The sequence below is a fragment of the Teleopsis dalmanni genome, chromosome 2 (genome assembly GCF_002237135.1).
Source record: "Teleopsis dalmanni isolate 2A chromosome 2, ASM223713v2, whole genome shotgun sequence".
Classification (NCBI taxonomy): domain Eukaryota; kingdom Metazoa; phylum Arthropoda; class Insecta; order Diptera; family Diopsidae; genus Teleopsis; species Teleopsis dalmanni.
This window is the reverse complement of record NC_051847.1, coordinates 61,125,917-61,144,665: the sequence shown is the minus strand read 5'-3', so window position 1 is coordinate 61,144,665 and position 18,749 is coordinate 61,125,917. Positions and strand designations below refer to the sequence as shown.

The following is an 18,749-nucleotide window of genomic DNA, read 5'->3' as shown; positions in this document are numbered from 1 at the left end:
CAGTGAATGAAAACACGATTTGCTGCAAAAACTAGTTGATTTACTATATTTAATTTCTTCTCAGTTTGGGCTCTTCTGGCATCTCAAAATTTTTTGAAGGAAGTATGGTTTTCAATAGACGGAGAGCTAACAGTGGCTATATGCGTGTATTTCTCAGGCCTTCGGAAAACCACTGCGGTATTTAACAATTGGACAACTAGTGGATGAAGTTTATTGAGGCTAATGCACATTTTGCTGAATAATGAATTCAATTTGACAACTAGAAACTAATCTTTTATTTTACATGTCAAATAAAATTAAAAGTTTATGTGAGTTAAGACTTGAGATTCTCAAAAAAAATTTTATTTCAGTTAAAAACTTGCGAGTATATAGGAAAATCATTAGAATATATTAGAAAAATCAAATTTTCTTTGACAACATATGACACAATGCATCTTTAATCCCACACAAATTTATTAAATTTTTGGATCAAAGCTTCATCTACTAAATTTATGGTATCTTATAATGATGCATCGTTTGTATTATGTATATATGTGTGTGTTTTTAATTTAAATTCTATACAATAGATAAATCCATAGCTATATAAATTTTAATTTACCTTTGTGTAGTTAGTTAATAGATTTAGAGAAGTATATATTGGATTTGTTTTTGGCGCTGCTATAAACTCTTGCGATCGTTAAAATTACAGAAAGTAAACAATATTTTATGGTTGTAAAAACATGCATACGCCCACTTTACAGTAGTTCTACACTAGACCATACTAAATATATATAAATATATATATATATAACTGGCATATATATAGAGTGTGATTTATTTATGATATAGAGCAGGTGCTAAGTTTTATATATTTTTAATAGTTCGAATAAAACTTTTCATTTTTAGTGTGCCATAAAAAATCATCAGGTACGCACGTACCATGGCGTGTTAAACTTTGGGGACTCTAATTTTAGGTGTTTTGTTAATTTAAATATTGTGTTTAGAAGTTCATTAAACGATGACAACTTTTTGAGCATAAAAACTTAAATATAGAATGAATGTGTCTGTCGTCGATCATATTAGTTGGAAAGATCGTACGGCACAAAGCAATTTTATCACTTGCGTAGGTGTAAAAAAATGTTAATGTTTTCAAAATTTTATTATTGGGAAATTTTTATTATGATTTTCAAAAACAAAAAAAAAACCACAGAAAAAAATAAGATATCTTATAATAATACTCGAATTTTATTAATTAAATAATTTCACCACAGGGTAAGATACACACACTTTTCGCACATCTTCTTTCATTTGCAAATTAAATTTTAATGAAACTGCAAATGCTCATCTATGAAAACGTCAAAATTGCAAACCACTTGTTAAGACTGAAGAGTGCCAATGGCAGGCTATCCCAAGTGTAGTGCTGCGCCATAAATTTTTGGCAATCGTAATTATTTTAGGCATTGTCAAACACATAAGCGTAGATAGGTATGTGTTGATATAGACTCAGAAGCACATCTCCTGCTTGCGAACTACAAATATAACATTTTATTCGTGGAAGTCACATTTATAGGTGGATCGTGCCTCTAAATATAGGATTACAAAACAAAAAAGAAAATAAAATAATAATTAAAATAAAATATGTGAAGAAACTGTCATTTTAACGAATTAAATTTTGGTGAAATTTTGTTTTATTCAGTTCCGTAATATATAATACTTAGTTTTATATATTTTCATATATGCGACCTCTTTCACTTGCATCTTAATCCCCCAAAATTTAGCACTGGCTACTACAATGAGCAAACAATTTTTCAATCGATCTGGTATGAACATAATAGATTTTATTGCTTATTAGTTTACATTTAGCAGTCTCGTATAAAATGTTTATTAGTGAAATTAATTGTTCATGAAAATATTCTTCTTAATTACTAAATTGTTCTGTTATAATTTGTGTTGTGAATCTTACATATATAATAATTTTCAAGAAATGCAATTTTAATTTAATTCCCGTATTTTGTAGTGTATACAATTATCAACAATTATCTTTTAATTGCAATTGTTATGTAAATATTTTTGGAGGAACACTATAACTCGATGATTTCTCTATCAAAGTATATACGTAAAAAATGTATGTATTTTGTTTTTGTTTAATCGAAGACGGTAGTGTAGAGACCGGGATTCGTGCAATACTCCAAAAAGCTATAACAATGATCAAAACCGCTCAGGTGTTCACAACTTAAACCATTAAAGACTATTAATCATTAAAAACCATAAAACCATGTATTAAAGAATATCTATCTCACCTATCTTCTCAGTCAAGTAGCGCTGAAATTTTCAATTGCATTTTCTATTTATCTAAAGTGGCTGTAGAAATGTTTTAAAGTAATAAAAGTCTTAATACCATCTCTAATCCTATGTAGGAAGAATTCTGTATATTTAATCTGAATACCAGGTCTTAAGGTAGATGAAGGTAATCAATGGACAAAATGTATAACTTAAAGTTACAAAGTTAACTGTGGTTAAATTGATTTTACCTAAAGTTAAGTATATTGAAAGTATGTTTTTTATTACTAACTGCTCACATGTTCTACACGCAAGTGCTGAAAACTTCATTTTATTAACAATTTCTTGAATAGTCTTACATCCTCTTAAGTCCAATTAAAATTATATGTATATAACTATTTTTAACTCCTATATTTATATACACATACTGCTCCTTAAGTCTCTAACTCTAATAGTAATTACAATATCACTTATATAAATACGTATTTCACTATACGCAGTCCTATATCAAAAATTTCAAGAACAACGTTTTCGCGAATGAGAAGAAACCAGAGCCTATTCTTTAATTACTGCATATTTTTTTTAGTTTTCCTTTAGCGATTTTTTGTAGTCTCTGTGAAATGATTTGGTGCCTATAAATAAATTACCTGCCACTCTTTTAGCTGCTTTTATTACTTAAGTGACCTGGTATTTAGTTTTGAGATACAAAATTCTTCTTGGATTGGGTTGAGAGATAGAGTAGGTTGGACTCAACTAACTTTGAATCAATGGAAAATAACAGTAATCGAATTAAATGAAAATTGTTTCAGACCTCAAGAAAAAAAATATAAAATCTGTAGTAATGACAGATCATTGAAAATGTAAATACTGTCTAAAAAAAATAAATTTAAATAATTGAGGTTCCTGTTAGATATGGTCTGATAATAACGTTATGTTATTATATTATTATCGTAACATACTTAACATTATTAAGGTTTAAAATTTTAAATGTCGTTTAGGTTTCCAAAACTTAATAAAACAAGACACACAACAGTTGTTAATTTTTTTGAAGTCTAGAAATAAGAGGACTTAACATACTTAGACGGCTGTACCTAAGACCTTTGTGTGCATACAGAGTAAGCTATATTAATAATAATTTGTCTTTAATTTAGCTTTGTTAAGCTAAATTATATTTTTCTTCATTGTTAAGTAGTACAACCTATAACTTATGCAAGTTCTCACTGTTTTATTTTTATATATCCGATATCCGAAATTTGTAAGGGATTGTGCTTAATCGATTATCAATATATAATGATAAACGATATGATTCGATAAGGTAAATGACACGATTAACGATATGATAAGTGATACGATGCATCACGATTGGCGATATGATACTGTGAGTAACTCGATTCGTCAAATAAACAAAACCTATGTTAAAGCCATACATTATCCACGCCGAAATCATACGATTCAACTACAGCTCGATCACATACGTATAATGCTTGTCGCTTAGGTGACATTATTGATTGTTGCTTAACAAAAATTCTAAAATTTTTCAATATTTTTTGATATTCTTGAAGTTTTTAAATATTTTTTTAAGATTTAGAAAAAGACTACTGTAGCAAATTTAATAACTTATGAATGCTTTTATAAATCGTTGGATATATATAAAGAGAAGTGAACAGTTTACAAACTCAAAAATACATAATTAATTTGATTTGTGAACTAATTCCGTAAATAAAAGAACTAAATAGAATTGAATTGTGAATTGTATTTTGTTACAAAGCGAATAGATATCGAATAACTGAATGTTGGAGACTAGCACCAATGCGGCAAATATTCTTACTAAGAGATGGGAGCGGTTGCCTGTGTTGATTCTCTTTTTTCTATTGTTCTTTACTATAATGAGCATATAATGAGCAATTATTATTTTTTGCTTTATGTATGTATTTGTGAATATCAACCAAACAAACAGATTTCAATGAGTGAATGCATGCGCCTAAAAATGACATATTTGTTTAATAAAGAATAAAGTGTAAACTGGTTAAAGGTGAATAATGCTTTCGTTTTTATTCTTTTTTATTCATAAGAGAATAAATTTTATACATTATCACATAATGCATTGACGAATCATTTTGTATACATAACATTGAGTTATTTTTTTAATATGTAAATTCCCTTTAAGTATTTTTAAATTTTATCTTTCTATGGCTATGATGCAGAAATACATTTTTAATACGCCCTAATAATCATAATTAAAATTTCTTTTTGTCTAAGAAAACATACATGTTCTACAACAAATCTAGTGTCTTTACACTTTGTTAGAACATAAATTACTAGATTTCTTGCCAATTTACATGTGCACAGATTTATTTTATTTCTTTGTATTTTGATATCAAAATATAATTAAATATATTGAAGGGTATTTTCAAATTTAAAAAAAAAAAATTAAATGTTGATTTAAGTTTTAAAAATTAAATTTTTTAAAATATGTATTGAGATCTCAATATTAACAATTGTTTAACGTTGATTATATGTAGATATATACATATATTTTTTTTAAATATAATTTTTTTTTGAGCGATGTAGATATATACATATATTTATTTTAAACATAATTTTTTTTGTACCTAAAATTGAGTTTTAAAAATGAATTCTCAAACAATAACTTTCAAACTTGATTTTAGAAAAGATCTGATCCTACGGATCGTCTGTCAGAATTGGTGTTAGCGAATTATGTTAATTTTTTTGCCTATACACTACAAACTTAAGGTTCTGCATGGAAGGAAATTAAACTGTGAATTAATATTAAGCAATATTCTGATTTTCTAAAATATAATATCCTATAAACACCCTCAAATTTTTCTGTTGCAAGCAAAGTAGAGCCAAATCCGTACGTATTTAATTTTTTAAAATTCCATTTATATATATTTAATCAGAGCATATTTTGATTACCTTGGTTATATCGTTTAAAATTAATTGAAAATATTTGCCGCTTGTCTATGCTGCTTTCGAACAAACACTTATAATGTATGTATTTTCAATTATTTTGAGTTATATCTGGTGTATTTTAATGAACAGTGCTACATATAGTTTTGCGATAATGGTAGTTAATAATTTTGCTAGTAATCAATAGTATACTAGTTCAAAGAGCGGCCGGTTATATATCCCAAACCCACTTGTCGAGTTTGACACCAAGTGCTCTGATTTTTATGTTTCTTCAACTTGATCCTGGTTGACTTTAATTTTAGTCCTATCTATCCCTCAACCCTAATCTCTGCAATCATCCATACATGTTATCTGCTTTATAGATACTTGTGGGTTACAACAACCAAGTGTTGTTCAACATTCCCAAAAGGGATTAACCTAACAAATTTTTGCGGGTTATCACACCAATAACTAATTTCGGTAATTATAGCAGAAGAATTATTACCCTTTAACCTTCATTCCTATTCCTAATCTTCAGTGTATATAAATTTTTAGATTTGTATTATAATTTTTTGCTTAAAACAGCATGGCATGAAAAAAGTCGTGAAAATAAAATCTGCTCAAGATAGATTTAACTGTATATATAAATAACTATACATTTATTATGTAGCTGTTCATATTCTAAATAATCACAGTAAACTGGATTATTATTTAAGTATATTGACAACATTAAAACTTGAAATTTAAGAAAAAAGAAAAATATATTCGAAGAAGAAGTTTCGGTTTTCTGATAAAGAGAATAAGTAGACACAATAAATAATTTTGAAATTTAAATATAGTCTCTGTATTTCAATTACGTTAACGTACAGAAACCCGCTATATATTGGTGACCCCGACGTGATTTGAAAACGCAACACACAAGCATGCCAGTGACACATTCAGATGATGAATCTGGATTCAGACCGTTACAATCAAACAATTCAACTGGTCACATTTCTCAACAGGAGCAATTACATCCAACTGAGCGGCATCATTCAATTAGAGAAGAAGTGTCTCGAATTGCAGTGAAAATACCTCCTTTCTGGCACGCTAGGCCCGAGTTATGGTTTGCACAAATTGAGTCGCAATTTGTAAATTCAGGTGTTACCACGGAGCATACTAAATTTCATACAGTAGTCGCGTCAATTGATGGGGTTATCCTGGCACAAGTCAGTGATCTGGTTCTCAACATGCCAACTGAAAATCCATACTCCACTCTGAAGAAGCGTTTACTTGAAGAATTTTCAATTTCCGAGCAAAAAAGGTTAAAGAAGCTTCTTCAAGACATGGATCTGGGTGACTTGCGTCCTTCTCAACTTCTGCGTGAGATGAAAAACTTGGCTGGAACACAAGTGGATGATTCCTTACTTAGGTCAATGTGGATGACACATTTGCCAGCGAATATGCGTGCTATCATTTCAGTAAGCAGCGAATCTCTGGATAAAATCGCTATCATGGCAGATAGGATTGCTAAAGCGAACGATGCTTGTTCTATTCAAGAAGTTCGTTTGCCGACAACCTCCACGGTAAGTGATGTTTCTCTTCACCAACAGATATTACAGTTATCGAAGGAAGTGGCCGAGTTAAGTGGTCAGACGTTCTCGCAGCCGTGCAACCTCAAGACACCGTAGTCGAAGAAATAGTGTTGATCGTGACGACGAAGGTCTCTGCTGGTACCATCGCAAGTTTGATCGTAGCGCCAAAAAATGCAAAGAACCATGCAGCAAAAATTTAAACTAGATCGTCTGTCTTTATCGGCGATACCAGACAGACAACCCCAAGCATGTCGCCGACTTACCGTATTCGACAAAAGCTCAGGTCTGAAGTTCTTAGTGGTCAACAAGAACGCTGTCCAGATCAACATATACACTTATTTGCAGCCAACAAGTCGCCAATCAAAACATTTGGTAGAAAAAGGCTTTCATTGAGTTTGGGCTTACGTCGCGCTTTCTCCTGGAACTTTACTATTGCTAAGGTTTCACAACCTATCTTGGGTGCAGACTTTCTGGGATATCATAATCTTGTCGTCGACTTACGAAATCGCAAACTTCTCGATGGTATTACCAACCTGTCTGTCAGCTGTATTCTTACTGCAGTCAATCACCCGATATCTGGTCTATCAGCAATCAATAATGATGATGAATTTCATACCTTATTAAAGGAATTTCCTGTAATCATTAATGATTCGCCGGTTTCCCTAGTTTCAACTCGTGATGTATTTCATCATATCGTCACTAATGGACCACCGGTTTTCTCAAAATTTCGTCGCCTTCCTCCTGACATGATGAAAGCTGCTAAAGCAGAGATTCAATCTCTCCTTGACGCTGGAATATGTAGACCATCTAATAGTCCTTGGTCCAGTCCTTTGCATATGGTTAAGAAAAAAAACGGAGAATGGAGACCTTGCGGTGACTACAGAAGACTTAATTCTATTACCGAGCCAGACCGTTATCCCATTCCGCATATACATGATTTCACACATTGGCTAGAAGATTGCAATGTTTTCTCGACTATTGATCTTCGTAAAGCCTATCATCAGATTCCTGTTCATCCTGCAGATGTTCCCAAAACGGCTATCACTACACCATTCGGGATGTTTGAATTCATTCAGATGACGTTTGGTTTACGCAATGCTGGTCAAACTTTTCAACGTTTTATGGACCACATTATACGTGATTTTAATTTTGCTTTTGCGTATCTTGATGATATTCTAGTAGCATCAAAGAACATTGAGGAACACAAACAACACATGAAACTTGTTTTCCGCAGGCTGCAGCAATATGAGATGAAGATTAATCCTTCCAAATGTAATTTCGGTAAGGATGAAGTTATTTTTCTCGGATTTGTAATTAACAAGAATGGTGTTAAACCAACACCAGATAAAGTCGAAGCTTTAATGCAATTTAAATTACCGCAGCGCGTTTGTGATCTGAAACGTTTTTTGGGTATGATTAACTTCTATCGCCGATTCTTACCGGGTGCCGCAACTCAACAAGCGGCCTTAAACAAACTTACTCTTGACAATAAGAAAAATGATAAGACGGTTATCGAGTGGTCTGAAGAAGGAAAAACAGCTTTCGACGCATGCAAGATTCAACTTCGCGATGCAAGGTATCTAGTTTTTCCAAAATCAAACGCTCAATTGGCTCTTATGGTGGATGCATCAAACATTGCCGTTGGGGCTGTGTTTCAACAGCTAGTTGAAGGAAGTTTCCAACCACTTGGTTTTTATTCTGAGCGTCTGACTCACGCTCAGCGAAATTATTGCACTTACGACAGAGAACTTCTAGCTGCTTACAAAAGTGTGATGCACTTTCGCCACATGTTAGAAGGTAGACAGTTTTGCATCTACACAGATCATAAACCGCTTCAGTTTGCTTTTACTAAGAAGCTTGATAATGCTAGTCCTAGACAGATCCGACACTTGGATTTCTTGAGTCAATTTACAACGGACATTGGCCATATCTCTAGTAAAGATAACATCGTTGCAGACGCTCTCTCAAGGATAGAAGCTATTCATTCTAGCGAGACAATTAATTATAAGGATCTTTCCTATCAGCAAACAACTGATGAGGAAGTTAAAAGGTTTATCAACGGAGACTCCAGCTTGCAAATCAAGTCCTTTACCTTACCAAACTCTGATGTATCAGTGTATTGTGACATTTCTACCGGGAACGTTCGTCCGGTCTTGACGAAGCATTTTCGCAAAATCGCTTTTGACTCGATCCACAACCTTTGTCACTCAAATGGTAAAAGAACTCACAAATTATTAGCAGAAAAGTTCATTTGGCCTAATATGAAGAAAGATTGTGCTATTTGGGCTAAATCCTGCATTGCTTGTCAAAAAAGCAAAATTCACCGCCACAACAAGGTACCTATTCAGCAGTATCTACCTGCTTCGTCTCGTTTCGACCACGTCAACATGGATATTGTCGGACCACTACCATGCCGTAGAGGTTTTCGTTACTGTTTGACAATGATCGATCGTTTCTCACGCTGGTCTGAGGTTTGTCCATTGCAGGATATTTCTGCTGAAAATGTAGCTTTCGCATTCTATTCCACCTGGATTGCAAGATTTGGCGTTCCATTACGTGTAACCACAGATCAGGGACGACAATTTGAATGCTATTTGTTTAAAGAGCTGTCTAAGCTTCTTGGTATTCAACACTTACGTACCACAGCTTATCACCCTGCTTCTAATGGAATTATTGAAAGATTTCACAGGTCTTTGAAAGCAGCCATTAAGTGTTATCAAAATGACAAATGGGTTGAAATATTACCTCTCATCCTTCTAGGATTTAGAGTTGTAGTGAAAGAAGATATTAACGCATGTCCTTCACAACTGGTTTATGGCGTTGGCTTACGTTTACCTGGGGAATTCATTTCAGAAGTTAATCGCGACGTCTCAAACCCTCAGGCAGAATTTGTAGCTAAACTAAAAAGATTTATGAACGACTTAAGACCTACTCAAACTGCTCATCATTCTAGTGGAAAGGTTTTTATTGAAAAAGATCTTTATTCCTCGGATCAGGTTTTCGTCAGAAATTCCATGATTTGTAAACCATTGCAGGCTCCATACGAAGGTCCTTTCACTGTTCTTAAGCGTTTCGATAAATATTTTGTCGTGGATGTTAAGGGAAGGAAAGTGAATATCTCGGTGGATCGCCTCAAAGCAGCCTTCAGTGAACAATATTTTAAGGAACAAGAAGTTAAGCCTTTAGTCACTGACAAGAACGATCATAAGACATACACTTCGCGTTATGGTCGCAAGGTGTTTTTTCGGAAGGGGGAATAATGTAGCTGTTCATATTCTAAATAATCACAGTAAACTGGATTATTATTTAAGTATATTGACAACATTAAAACTTGAAATTTAAGAAAAAAGAAAAATATATTCGAAGAAGAAGTTTCGGTTTTCTGATAAAGAGAATAAGTAGACACAATAAATAATTTTGAAATTTAAATATAGTCTCTGTATTTCAATTACGTTAACGTACAGAAACCCGCTATAATTATTATATTTACATATATATTATTATATAATCTATGTGCATTGTCATTTTGGTTTAGATTGAATTCTTAAAGTACCATTTTCAAATTCCACGACACTATCATTTTGTTCAACACTTTGTTGTTTAAGATTGGCTATGATATCTTGGGCCTTAGTACAACCTAGGCAGGCATTACGAATTGCAATTATACTCCATTCCTTCATTACTGAAAATCAAATAAATATCATTCAAAAATTATTATATATAGTAAATGCAATATTAGCTACGTCCAATACTTACAAGGATTACGAGCATCCATATTTGTGCACTCAAACAATAGAGGAAGAAGTTGCACGTCTATGCAGTATTCCTGGTTTTGTTGATTCTCATGTAGTAGATTTGCTATCGTACGTACAAGTAATGTTTTCAGTTCATAACTGACTTCATTTTCGAAGTCAGTAGATATATTGGATGTCGTAGCAACCTCCTCCAATTTGCTCATTGGCGTAAAAATATTCTGTTCTGAGCTCTTACCAGCATCAAGTATTATACGCAGTAAATAGCAAGCACTTATAAAAAGTGAGTGATCTTTACTATAAGATGGTGCATATATTTCATCACCACTGGTGGTGGCAATTACTTTCAGTAACATATAAATTTCACGTGGATGATTATCAGATGCGTTTGTTTGTGCTACACGTAGGAATGTATCGGCTTTGAGTTTGAATTTCTTCGAAAATGTTTGTAGCACCTTAAAGTCTATACTGCCATTGGGATTTTTATGTGATATATAAGTAAGCACATAATCCAATAATGATATGCGTTCTTTAATTTGTAATTTATCATAACATTTAGCTGTAGTCATTGGTGCAGTCACTAAAATATGTTCAAAAAAGAAATGTAGACATTCAACGTCCTTTTCATATTTTTGTGTATATATATTATCCCAAATTTTCAATATTATTTTTAATACTTCAATATCAGTTAGTGATTGAGTATTACCAATGTATATATTGTATAAGATCATGAGTTGTACGTTTAGGTACTCATTTAATGGACAGTTTGTAGAGGATTCAACAATCATGGCTCCATAACGTTTCCAAACTAACTGCTGATTATTGCTATTTTGTACAATTAAATTTGATAATAATTGTAATGACATTTTTTTTAATTGTGCATCTTCTGGCCAATCTTCTTCACAATCTATGTGGAATATTTTCCGTAAGACGCTGTGTAGTTCTTCGTTTTCCATTATAATATTTTGTACTCGAAGCCCGCGACCACAAATATTACGTAGAAATTTAATAATGGTCATTGCTTCAGTGGTGTCATTTTTTCCAAGATTAACTAAAGTTGTAATTTTATTTTTAATTTCCAGCACGTCGTCGCTAAAGTGAAATTAATTATTATTAATATATATATTTATATGAATGGTACAATATTATTGACTTACTCCATATTGTTTAGTACACGCAGTCTTGTTTTTTGATTATATATCAAAAATGTTTAAAGTAGAATAATATAAAAACTTTAATAAATTTAAACTAAAATTTTGCCACACTTTCCACGCCAAACAAACTCGTGTAAACAAATTTGACAATTTTATGGAAACGTCAACTGTCAATTTCTATTCTTTTTACGCTCTTAGTTTGTAAACAAAGCAATTTCATCCATACATATTTTGCATACCTTGCTACCTACACTGAATGAAACCAGCTGTTGCGCCTTAAGCACGTAAACAATTTACGATATTAGGTTTTTACACATGTTTATAAGTTCTTGCAAAATATAAACAAATACATTTATTGTATTTAATAATTAAGTTTTAAAAATATAATGACACAAAATTATAAATCAAAAAAAGTGCTACGGAAACAACAACGTTGCATTGCAGTTGTCGAAAAGGATTGTGGAGTACAAGCCAGTGAGACTCCTACACATAATTTGGCTATTCTGAATGCCGGTTTATCAACAGGCTTGACAGAAGAACGTTAGTAACTTAAAAATATGAATTATCTTATTATTTTTAATTATATTACTTCGATAAATAGTTGTATTAACCACAGTCAATCAACATGGCGCCATTAACCAACTCTTTATGCTACCTAACAAATCTTACTGCTTTTTGGAATGTGCCACAATAAAAGATGCGGAAAGCATATACGAAACCCTACATAACTGTTCGCACATTGGACAAAATGAAGCCGTTGTATATTTATCATATTTTAAAGAGCTTCCAACTGCTATAGACAATAAATGGTTGCTACCTTTACCAAATGGTCTAATAATCTTACCAAACTTCATCACACCAGACGAGGAAGCACTGCTGTTGACAGCTATTAATAATAAAACTGTGGAAACTGTTGCTGGTGAACTAAAACATCGACAGGTTCAACATTTTGGTTACGAATTTATATATGGTAAAAATAATGTTGATATTAATAGACCACTTGATAAACAGATACCAACTGCATGTGATATACTTTGGCCGCGTTTGCAATTAGAAGCTGAGAAACTTAATCTAAAACTAGATTGGCAAATACCAGATCAATTAACAGTAAATAAATATGCACCCGGTCATGGTATACCATCACATGTCGATACACATAGTGCTTTTCTCGATCCTATACTCTCACTTTCATTGCAAAGTGATGTAGTCATGGAATTTCGCAGAGGCAATGAACGTGTGCCAGTCTTATTACCAAAACGTTCATTACTAATAATGTCTGGGGAATCACGTTATGATTGGATGCATGGCATAACACCACATGTTTATGATGTAGTACAATCCTCAAATGGTGCACTAACACTTAGTAAACGAACTGAACGTACGTCACTAACCTTTAGAAAATTGCGACGTGCACCATGTAATTGCAACTTTCCAACTTTATGTGATACTCATATTGAGAAAATAAAAACTACTGCCACTACATTCGTTACTGAAGATGATGCCGCAAATTTAGAGGAACAAAATGTACATAAAGTTTATGATGAAATTGCTAATCACTTCAGTGAAACACGTCATACACCTTGGCCTCAGGTGGCAGAATTTATAGATAGCTTTGTAATTGGTTCAGTGCTTTTAGATATTGGCTGTGGTAATGGAAAATATTTGCATTGTAATAGAAACATTCTGTCAATTGGTTGTGATCGAACCAATGGTTTACTTAATGTTTGTGTGGGTAATAATAAAAATGCTTTTAGATGTGATTGCTTAAATGTTCCTGTAAGATCGGCGTCTGTAGATGCTTGCATTAGTATTGCTGTCATACATCATTTGGCAACTGAGCAACGTCGTCTAGCAGCTGTGAAAGAAATGGCACGTGTTTTAAGGAAAGGTGGCAGGGCACTGATATATGTGTGGGCTAAAGATCAAAAATCTGGTGGAAATAAATCAAGTTATCTTAGACAGAATAAAGCTGTTAATAAAAGTAAAGTTACTGAAGACCAACAACGTCAGTTGACGGCTCACACTGTGGAATTACAATCCAACGATTTACCTTATAATTTACCTGTGCATACAAACCGTACTGAATTTCAACAACAAGATGTCTTAGTACCATGGAAACTTAAGGGTGCGGATGCATCAATAAATGAGCACAAGGCAACCTTCTTAAGATACTATCACGTATTTGAAGAAAAAGAATTAGAAGCTTTAGTTGCGAAACTAGAAGAAGTTGACTTGATAAGCAGTTATTATGATCAAGGAAATCATTGCGTTATATTTGAGCGAAAATAAAAAAATATGTTGTACCTATTAAGAGATATTGAAAATACAAAATTTTTATATTATTTAAAACAAATATTTAATGATTTGAAATTAATTCCATACATTTAATATGTATGATTTCAACTTTTACGGATAGCATTAACTTATTTGTTGCCATTTATCATAACTCTTTTATCATTATTATTTTATGATTATTTATTATCATGTTTTCAATTAATATTTTTATCTGTTTATTTTATTTTTTATTCCTATTTTTTATTTTTGTTTCGTTACGTCCAATTAGTTATTTTGTTATAATTTATTCTCTTTTCTAAGTCTTTATCAATATGGGGTATGTATGCCATCCTTTGTCTATTTATATTTTTGTTATATCGTAATAGATCCAGAGACCAAACATCGCGGTTGTGCAGGCATTGCTAGGCATTGTACTGAAGGCATGGATTTATAACCACCAAGGTGGATATGAGTTCATGACGGTGATTGCACTTCAAATTTGAGGTCGGGACGCTATATACAAAAACAAAATAATGTTTAAACTTTTACGGATAGTTTATTATTAATTTAATTATCAATATATCCTGCATCCCCCAATCCCCTACTTCTTAATAATCCCCTCATCATTATCACAATCATTATCTGTCGACATCCTAATCCACGTATTCGTTATGTAATTCCTTTCATGTTATCTGCTTTAGAGATCCCTGCGGGCTACAACAACAACAAAAACAACGAATATATCAGAAAACTATTGAATTATTCATAAACTTCCCGTAATTCAGATTATGCCGAAAATCCAAAGAATTCGCTTAGGCCTGTTGGCTCAGTTAGTTAGTAATCTTAGACAACTGAATTTGCAAAGCTAAAGCTAAATCACATGTTACGCTGAAGTCGATCAATTTTACAAATTTACTTTTTGATACTTTCATCTAATTCTACAACTTAGCAAACCTTTCTTCCTCTCTTTGCTCCTATCTTTATGCAAGCTTAAAAGACTAATAAACATTCTTTATGGAAGCTTAAGATACTAATAAACAACATTAAAATAATAAACTTTATTGCAAATATTGTCGAAGAATATATATCGAAACTGCTATGTGTCATTATAGAGGTCATTATAGCGAAAGATATACTTTATACTTTAAAGATATACTTTAAAGATATACATTTTAAAGATTGTTTTATTAAGAAAATTACTTATCATATTATGATGTTTAAAAAGCAAGGCTTACATATGTGAACTATTTATATATTAATAAACTTATATTGTATATAGTTTTATATTATGTACCAAAAATTGTTTTTATAAACAATTTGTATTTTAATCCTCAAAATTTAAACGATTCCAAAGAAAAACCATGACATTTTCAAATATTTTTCGATAATGAAAAAGTTTATGTATTTTATTTTTATTGATTACAATTGAATTCTTTAAATATAGAAAAAAAGACATACATACATACATAAATATAGGATATATTTAATACATACATACTTAGTTATAATTTTATCTTAGGCTAAACATTTATTGTAACTTTGGACCATAAATTGACAATTCCATAAATAATAGCCAATGACTATACTTTTGAAATATCTAAACTATAAACGAAAAATATATATTAATTACATTTATTGTGCTTAATAGATTAAGTTAACATTTATTTTATTATTTAATTAACTCTTAATTTAACATTTTAATTACTAATTTTTTTATAGTTAGTCTGACACATGTAAGTAATTATAAATTTTCAGTTAAGTAAAGCTACCACCATTGTAAATGAGTATATATAATATAGAAGTGTTAATATAACTTTTAATATTAGTATAATACATTAGACCTAGATATAGTTATTTAAACTTTTTAACAAGTGACAGTAAAAATTATATCAAAATATATATCTACTAACCGATTCAAATATTTTATTTGAAATTATTAAGAAATGAATTTTATATAAAAATTTAGTTCATTATAAAAATACGATTTATTAAGAATAAAACAATTTAAATGTTATAGAAAAATATTTATACAGAATTACAGGAGAGTCTGACGTCAGAATACCTTCTGAATAGATATAAAGAAATTTTTAGATTTGCTTCTACTTTACGAGGTAACAGGAAATATTTATTTACTGATAAATATATTCATTTTTAATAGAGATAATTCATAATTAAATGAAAAACGCGGTCATGGAATAATACCACCCCTCTTTAAATATGATGGACCAATGTTTAAGGTATGAGCATGTGTAAGTTCAGATAGTTTTGTAAAACAATAACCGATCAAATACATGAATAATGGAATAATAAATATTGAACTGAACTTTACTGTTTATTTTAGTAGAAGGATGTTTTTCGTTTTGCTCTTTTGTTTTTATAATATATAGCGAAACTGTTTCATGATCGTTTCATGTTTTTAACCGATCTTAACCTCCAAATAAAAGTCAGAATATAAGCTAATGGTTTCATCCTAACATCAGATTTGGATAGGATTTTCCAGGGAAACCGTATTATAATGCTATAGATATTGTAAATCGAAGTATGGCTAAAAATTATGATTATTTAATTAAAATATCGATAGAGTGCACATAGTGTTGATAGAATGAAGAACTTAGATTATTCTCCAGCACAAGGATTATTCTTCATTTAATTGATTTAATTCGCAAATAAAATTGGGCTTTAGAGTAACTTGAAATATATTTAATACTTAATGCATAAATTATTTTTAGTAATGAACCTCATTTGTGGTTACATGGATACATAAATAATCAAAATTGTCACATTTCGATTGAAAAAACTGTTATTTGTGCTTGTGGACACTTAGGTTAGGTTCGTTAGGTTGGAATGGCGATCTTGTACCTAGGAAACCCTACTTGAGCTCAAATATTAGCCCGTTGTGGTACCACAGGATTGGCGTTTGTTCATGCATAGATTAACGATAATGTACGACAAACGTTATAAGATGAAAAATAACCAACCTGACAGTTCTATAAACATAGCTAAGTCCCTAATTTTGCAGAATTACAGCTGAGACAGGTCGGTAAGAAAAAGGACCCAAAGATTTTAAATCGTCTCCTAGCTAAAGATGGGCACTGACACATGAGATAAAACACAGTTTTCTTCTCGTCCTCAGAGTTACAACCACAACAAAAGTTTTTATGGAGTAAACCCAGCCTACCTATAACGTAGGCATGCTATGAGACTAACCTATAATGTTCCGCCTTAATAGCAGTAATTGACTATTACGTATGGACATTTTGGTAACTGAAATCAACATTTAGTCCATAAAAATTTTAACAGTTTAGTTTAGTTTAGTTTAGTTCTAAAAGTGTAGTTGGACTGTATTATTTTATAGATGTTATAATGGAATTGCCGTCATTAAAGAGAGGTGGTATGATCTATATATCAACAGGACATATGAAAAAAACTCTGAAAAATATTTTGAACCATAAATTTGCTCGTTTCCAATTTTTATGTTATCGAAATAAGAAAATGGAAAATTTTTTTCAAAATGTTTTAAAAAATAGCAGGTGTATAGCACCTATGGATATGTTTGTCATAGATTCGACTTTAACTTTTGATATTTTATTTTGAAATGTATTTAAATATTTTTAGTTTTTGTCTTGCAAATAGATAAAATACGTACTATATTTTCTGTTTACGAATAGAAATTGGTGGGTCGGTAACCCTTATAAATATAGCTACACACATATACTTATAAGTATATAAATATCAAAATTTACGAACTATATTAGTACATGAAAAGTACACATAAAAAATATTATTTAAAATCCTAGTATATATCTAATTACATATATGACAAATATATATTTAAATTTATTTCATACATTTATCTGGACACAACTACATTTCAAAAAATTTATAGTCATAAATATGTACTAAAATAAGTATAATATTACAATTTTTTTAGACACTTTTTTTCATAAGCCATCAAAAATATTTTGAAAATATATATATAAAATAGAATTAAACACATTGTTTTTTAAATTATATTTAAAATTTAAATTAATTTTTTAAATCTCAACATTTTAGTTGATCAGATAGAATTTCTGTAATCAATAATTTTTTTTCTAAAATATTTCGTTTTTTCACAATTTTTTCTTTTAAAATCATAAAAAATAAGTTTAAATTGTCACTGTTACGAATTTAGTGTATATTGCTAATAAAAACATAATAATGATATATATACATAAATAATTATTTTTTCTTTCTTATATATAAAATTTCCTACTTTACTGCTAGTGTTTGGTCTCTAATTTCAGGAAAATATGTCACGTTTTAAAGATTAGATATGCATAGAGTGCTTTTAATATATATATAATTTATGTAAAGATTTGTAAATATTTTTTTATATTTTTTTCTGTATTTCTGAAATACATAAATACATTTTAATAAATAGTTTATAGTTTATTTTTTTTTACTATAATACATAAAGAATTAATAAAGCTAATCAATTATATATAAAACACTTTTAACAAATTAAAGTTTACTGTATGTAGGTAGTAACAGATTATATATATCAATACATATATGTAAATATATATGTTAATATTTTATATTAAAGCCTGAAAGTTTTAAATATGGTTTAAAGCTTATATTCTTTCGTTTATGTGAATTTATATTCAGTCCAGTTAAGAAAAGTTTAACTTATAGTGTTCTCAGCAGTTCCGAAACATTTATTTGAGCGATTACGGATTTTCACCCGTTTCATTAAGAGAAATGAAGGAAGGAATTTAGTTGAAATAAACAATTAAAAGTTAATTTTTTAATATATATTAAATATTATATATAATCCTAGACTAATA

The 18,749-nt window shown here is 30.6% G+C and overlaps 2 protein-coding genes across 2 annotated transcripts; one reads left to right on the top strand and one right to left on the bottom strand.

The window, feature by feature from the left end:
* Window positions 1-1,231: 1,231 nt before the first annotated feature.
* On the bottom strand, window positions 1,232-11,741 carry LOC119679266 (ataxin-10-like). Its single transcript, XM_038091520.1, has 4 exons — window positions 11,653-11,741; window positions 10,500-11,587; window positions 10,297-10,425; window positions 1,232-1,562 (listed from the first exon to the last, which is right to left on the bottom strand). Exons 1-4 carry the CDS (start codon window positions 11,655-11,657, stop codon window positions 1,525-1,527), a joined length of 1,260 nt encoding a protein of 419 aa, XP_037947448.1. The 5' UTR covers window positions 11,658-11,741; the 3' UTR covers window positions 1,232-1,524.
* A 219-nt stretch (window positions 11,742-11,960) lies between these two features.
* Window positions 11,961-13,938, top strand: LOC119679265 (alkylated DNA repair protein alkB homolog 8-like). The gene is made up of 2 exons (XM_038091519.1): window positions 11,961-12,189; window positions 12,251-13,938. The coding sequence occupies exons 1-2, from the start codon at window positions 12,036-12,038 to the stop codon at window positions 13,936-13,938; spliced, it is 1,842 nt and encodes a 613-aa protein (XP_037947447.1). The 5' UTR covers window positions 11,961-12,035.
* Window positions 13,939-18,749: the final 4,811 nt, after the last annotated feature.

Bases quoted from the DNA above. Each gene is read 5' to 3' on its own strand.
- LOC119679266 (XM_038091520.1), bottom strand. The intron at 10,426-10,499 runs GTAAGTATTGGA...TTTGATTTTCAG, and splicing joins TATGGATGCTCGTAATCCTT to TAATGAAGGAATGGAGTATA. The intron at 1,563-10,296 runs GTACTTTAAGAA...TCCTATATTTAG, and splicing joins TGTCGTGGAATTTGAAAATG to AGGCACGATCCACCTATAAA.
- LOC119679265 (XM_038091519.1), top strand. From the start codon at position 12,036: ATGACACAAAATTATAAATCAAAAAAAGTGCTACGGAAACAACAACGT. The intron at 12,190-12,250 runs GTTAGTAACTTA...TTCGATAAATAG, and splicing joins AACAGGCTTGACAGAAGAAC to TTGTATTAACCACAGTCAAT.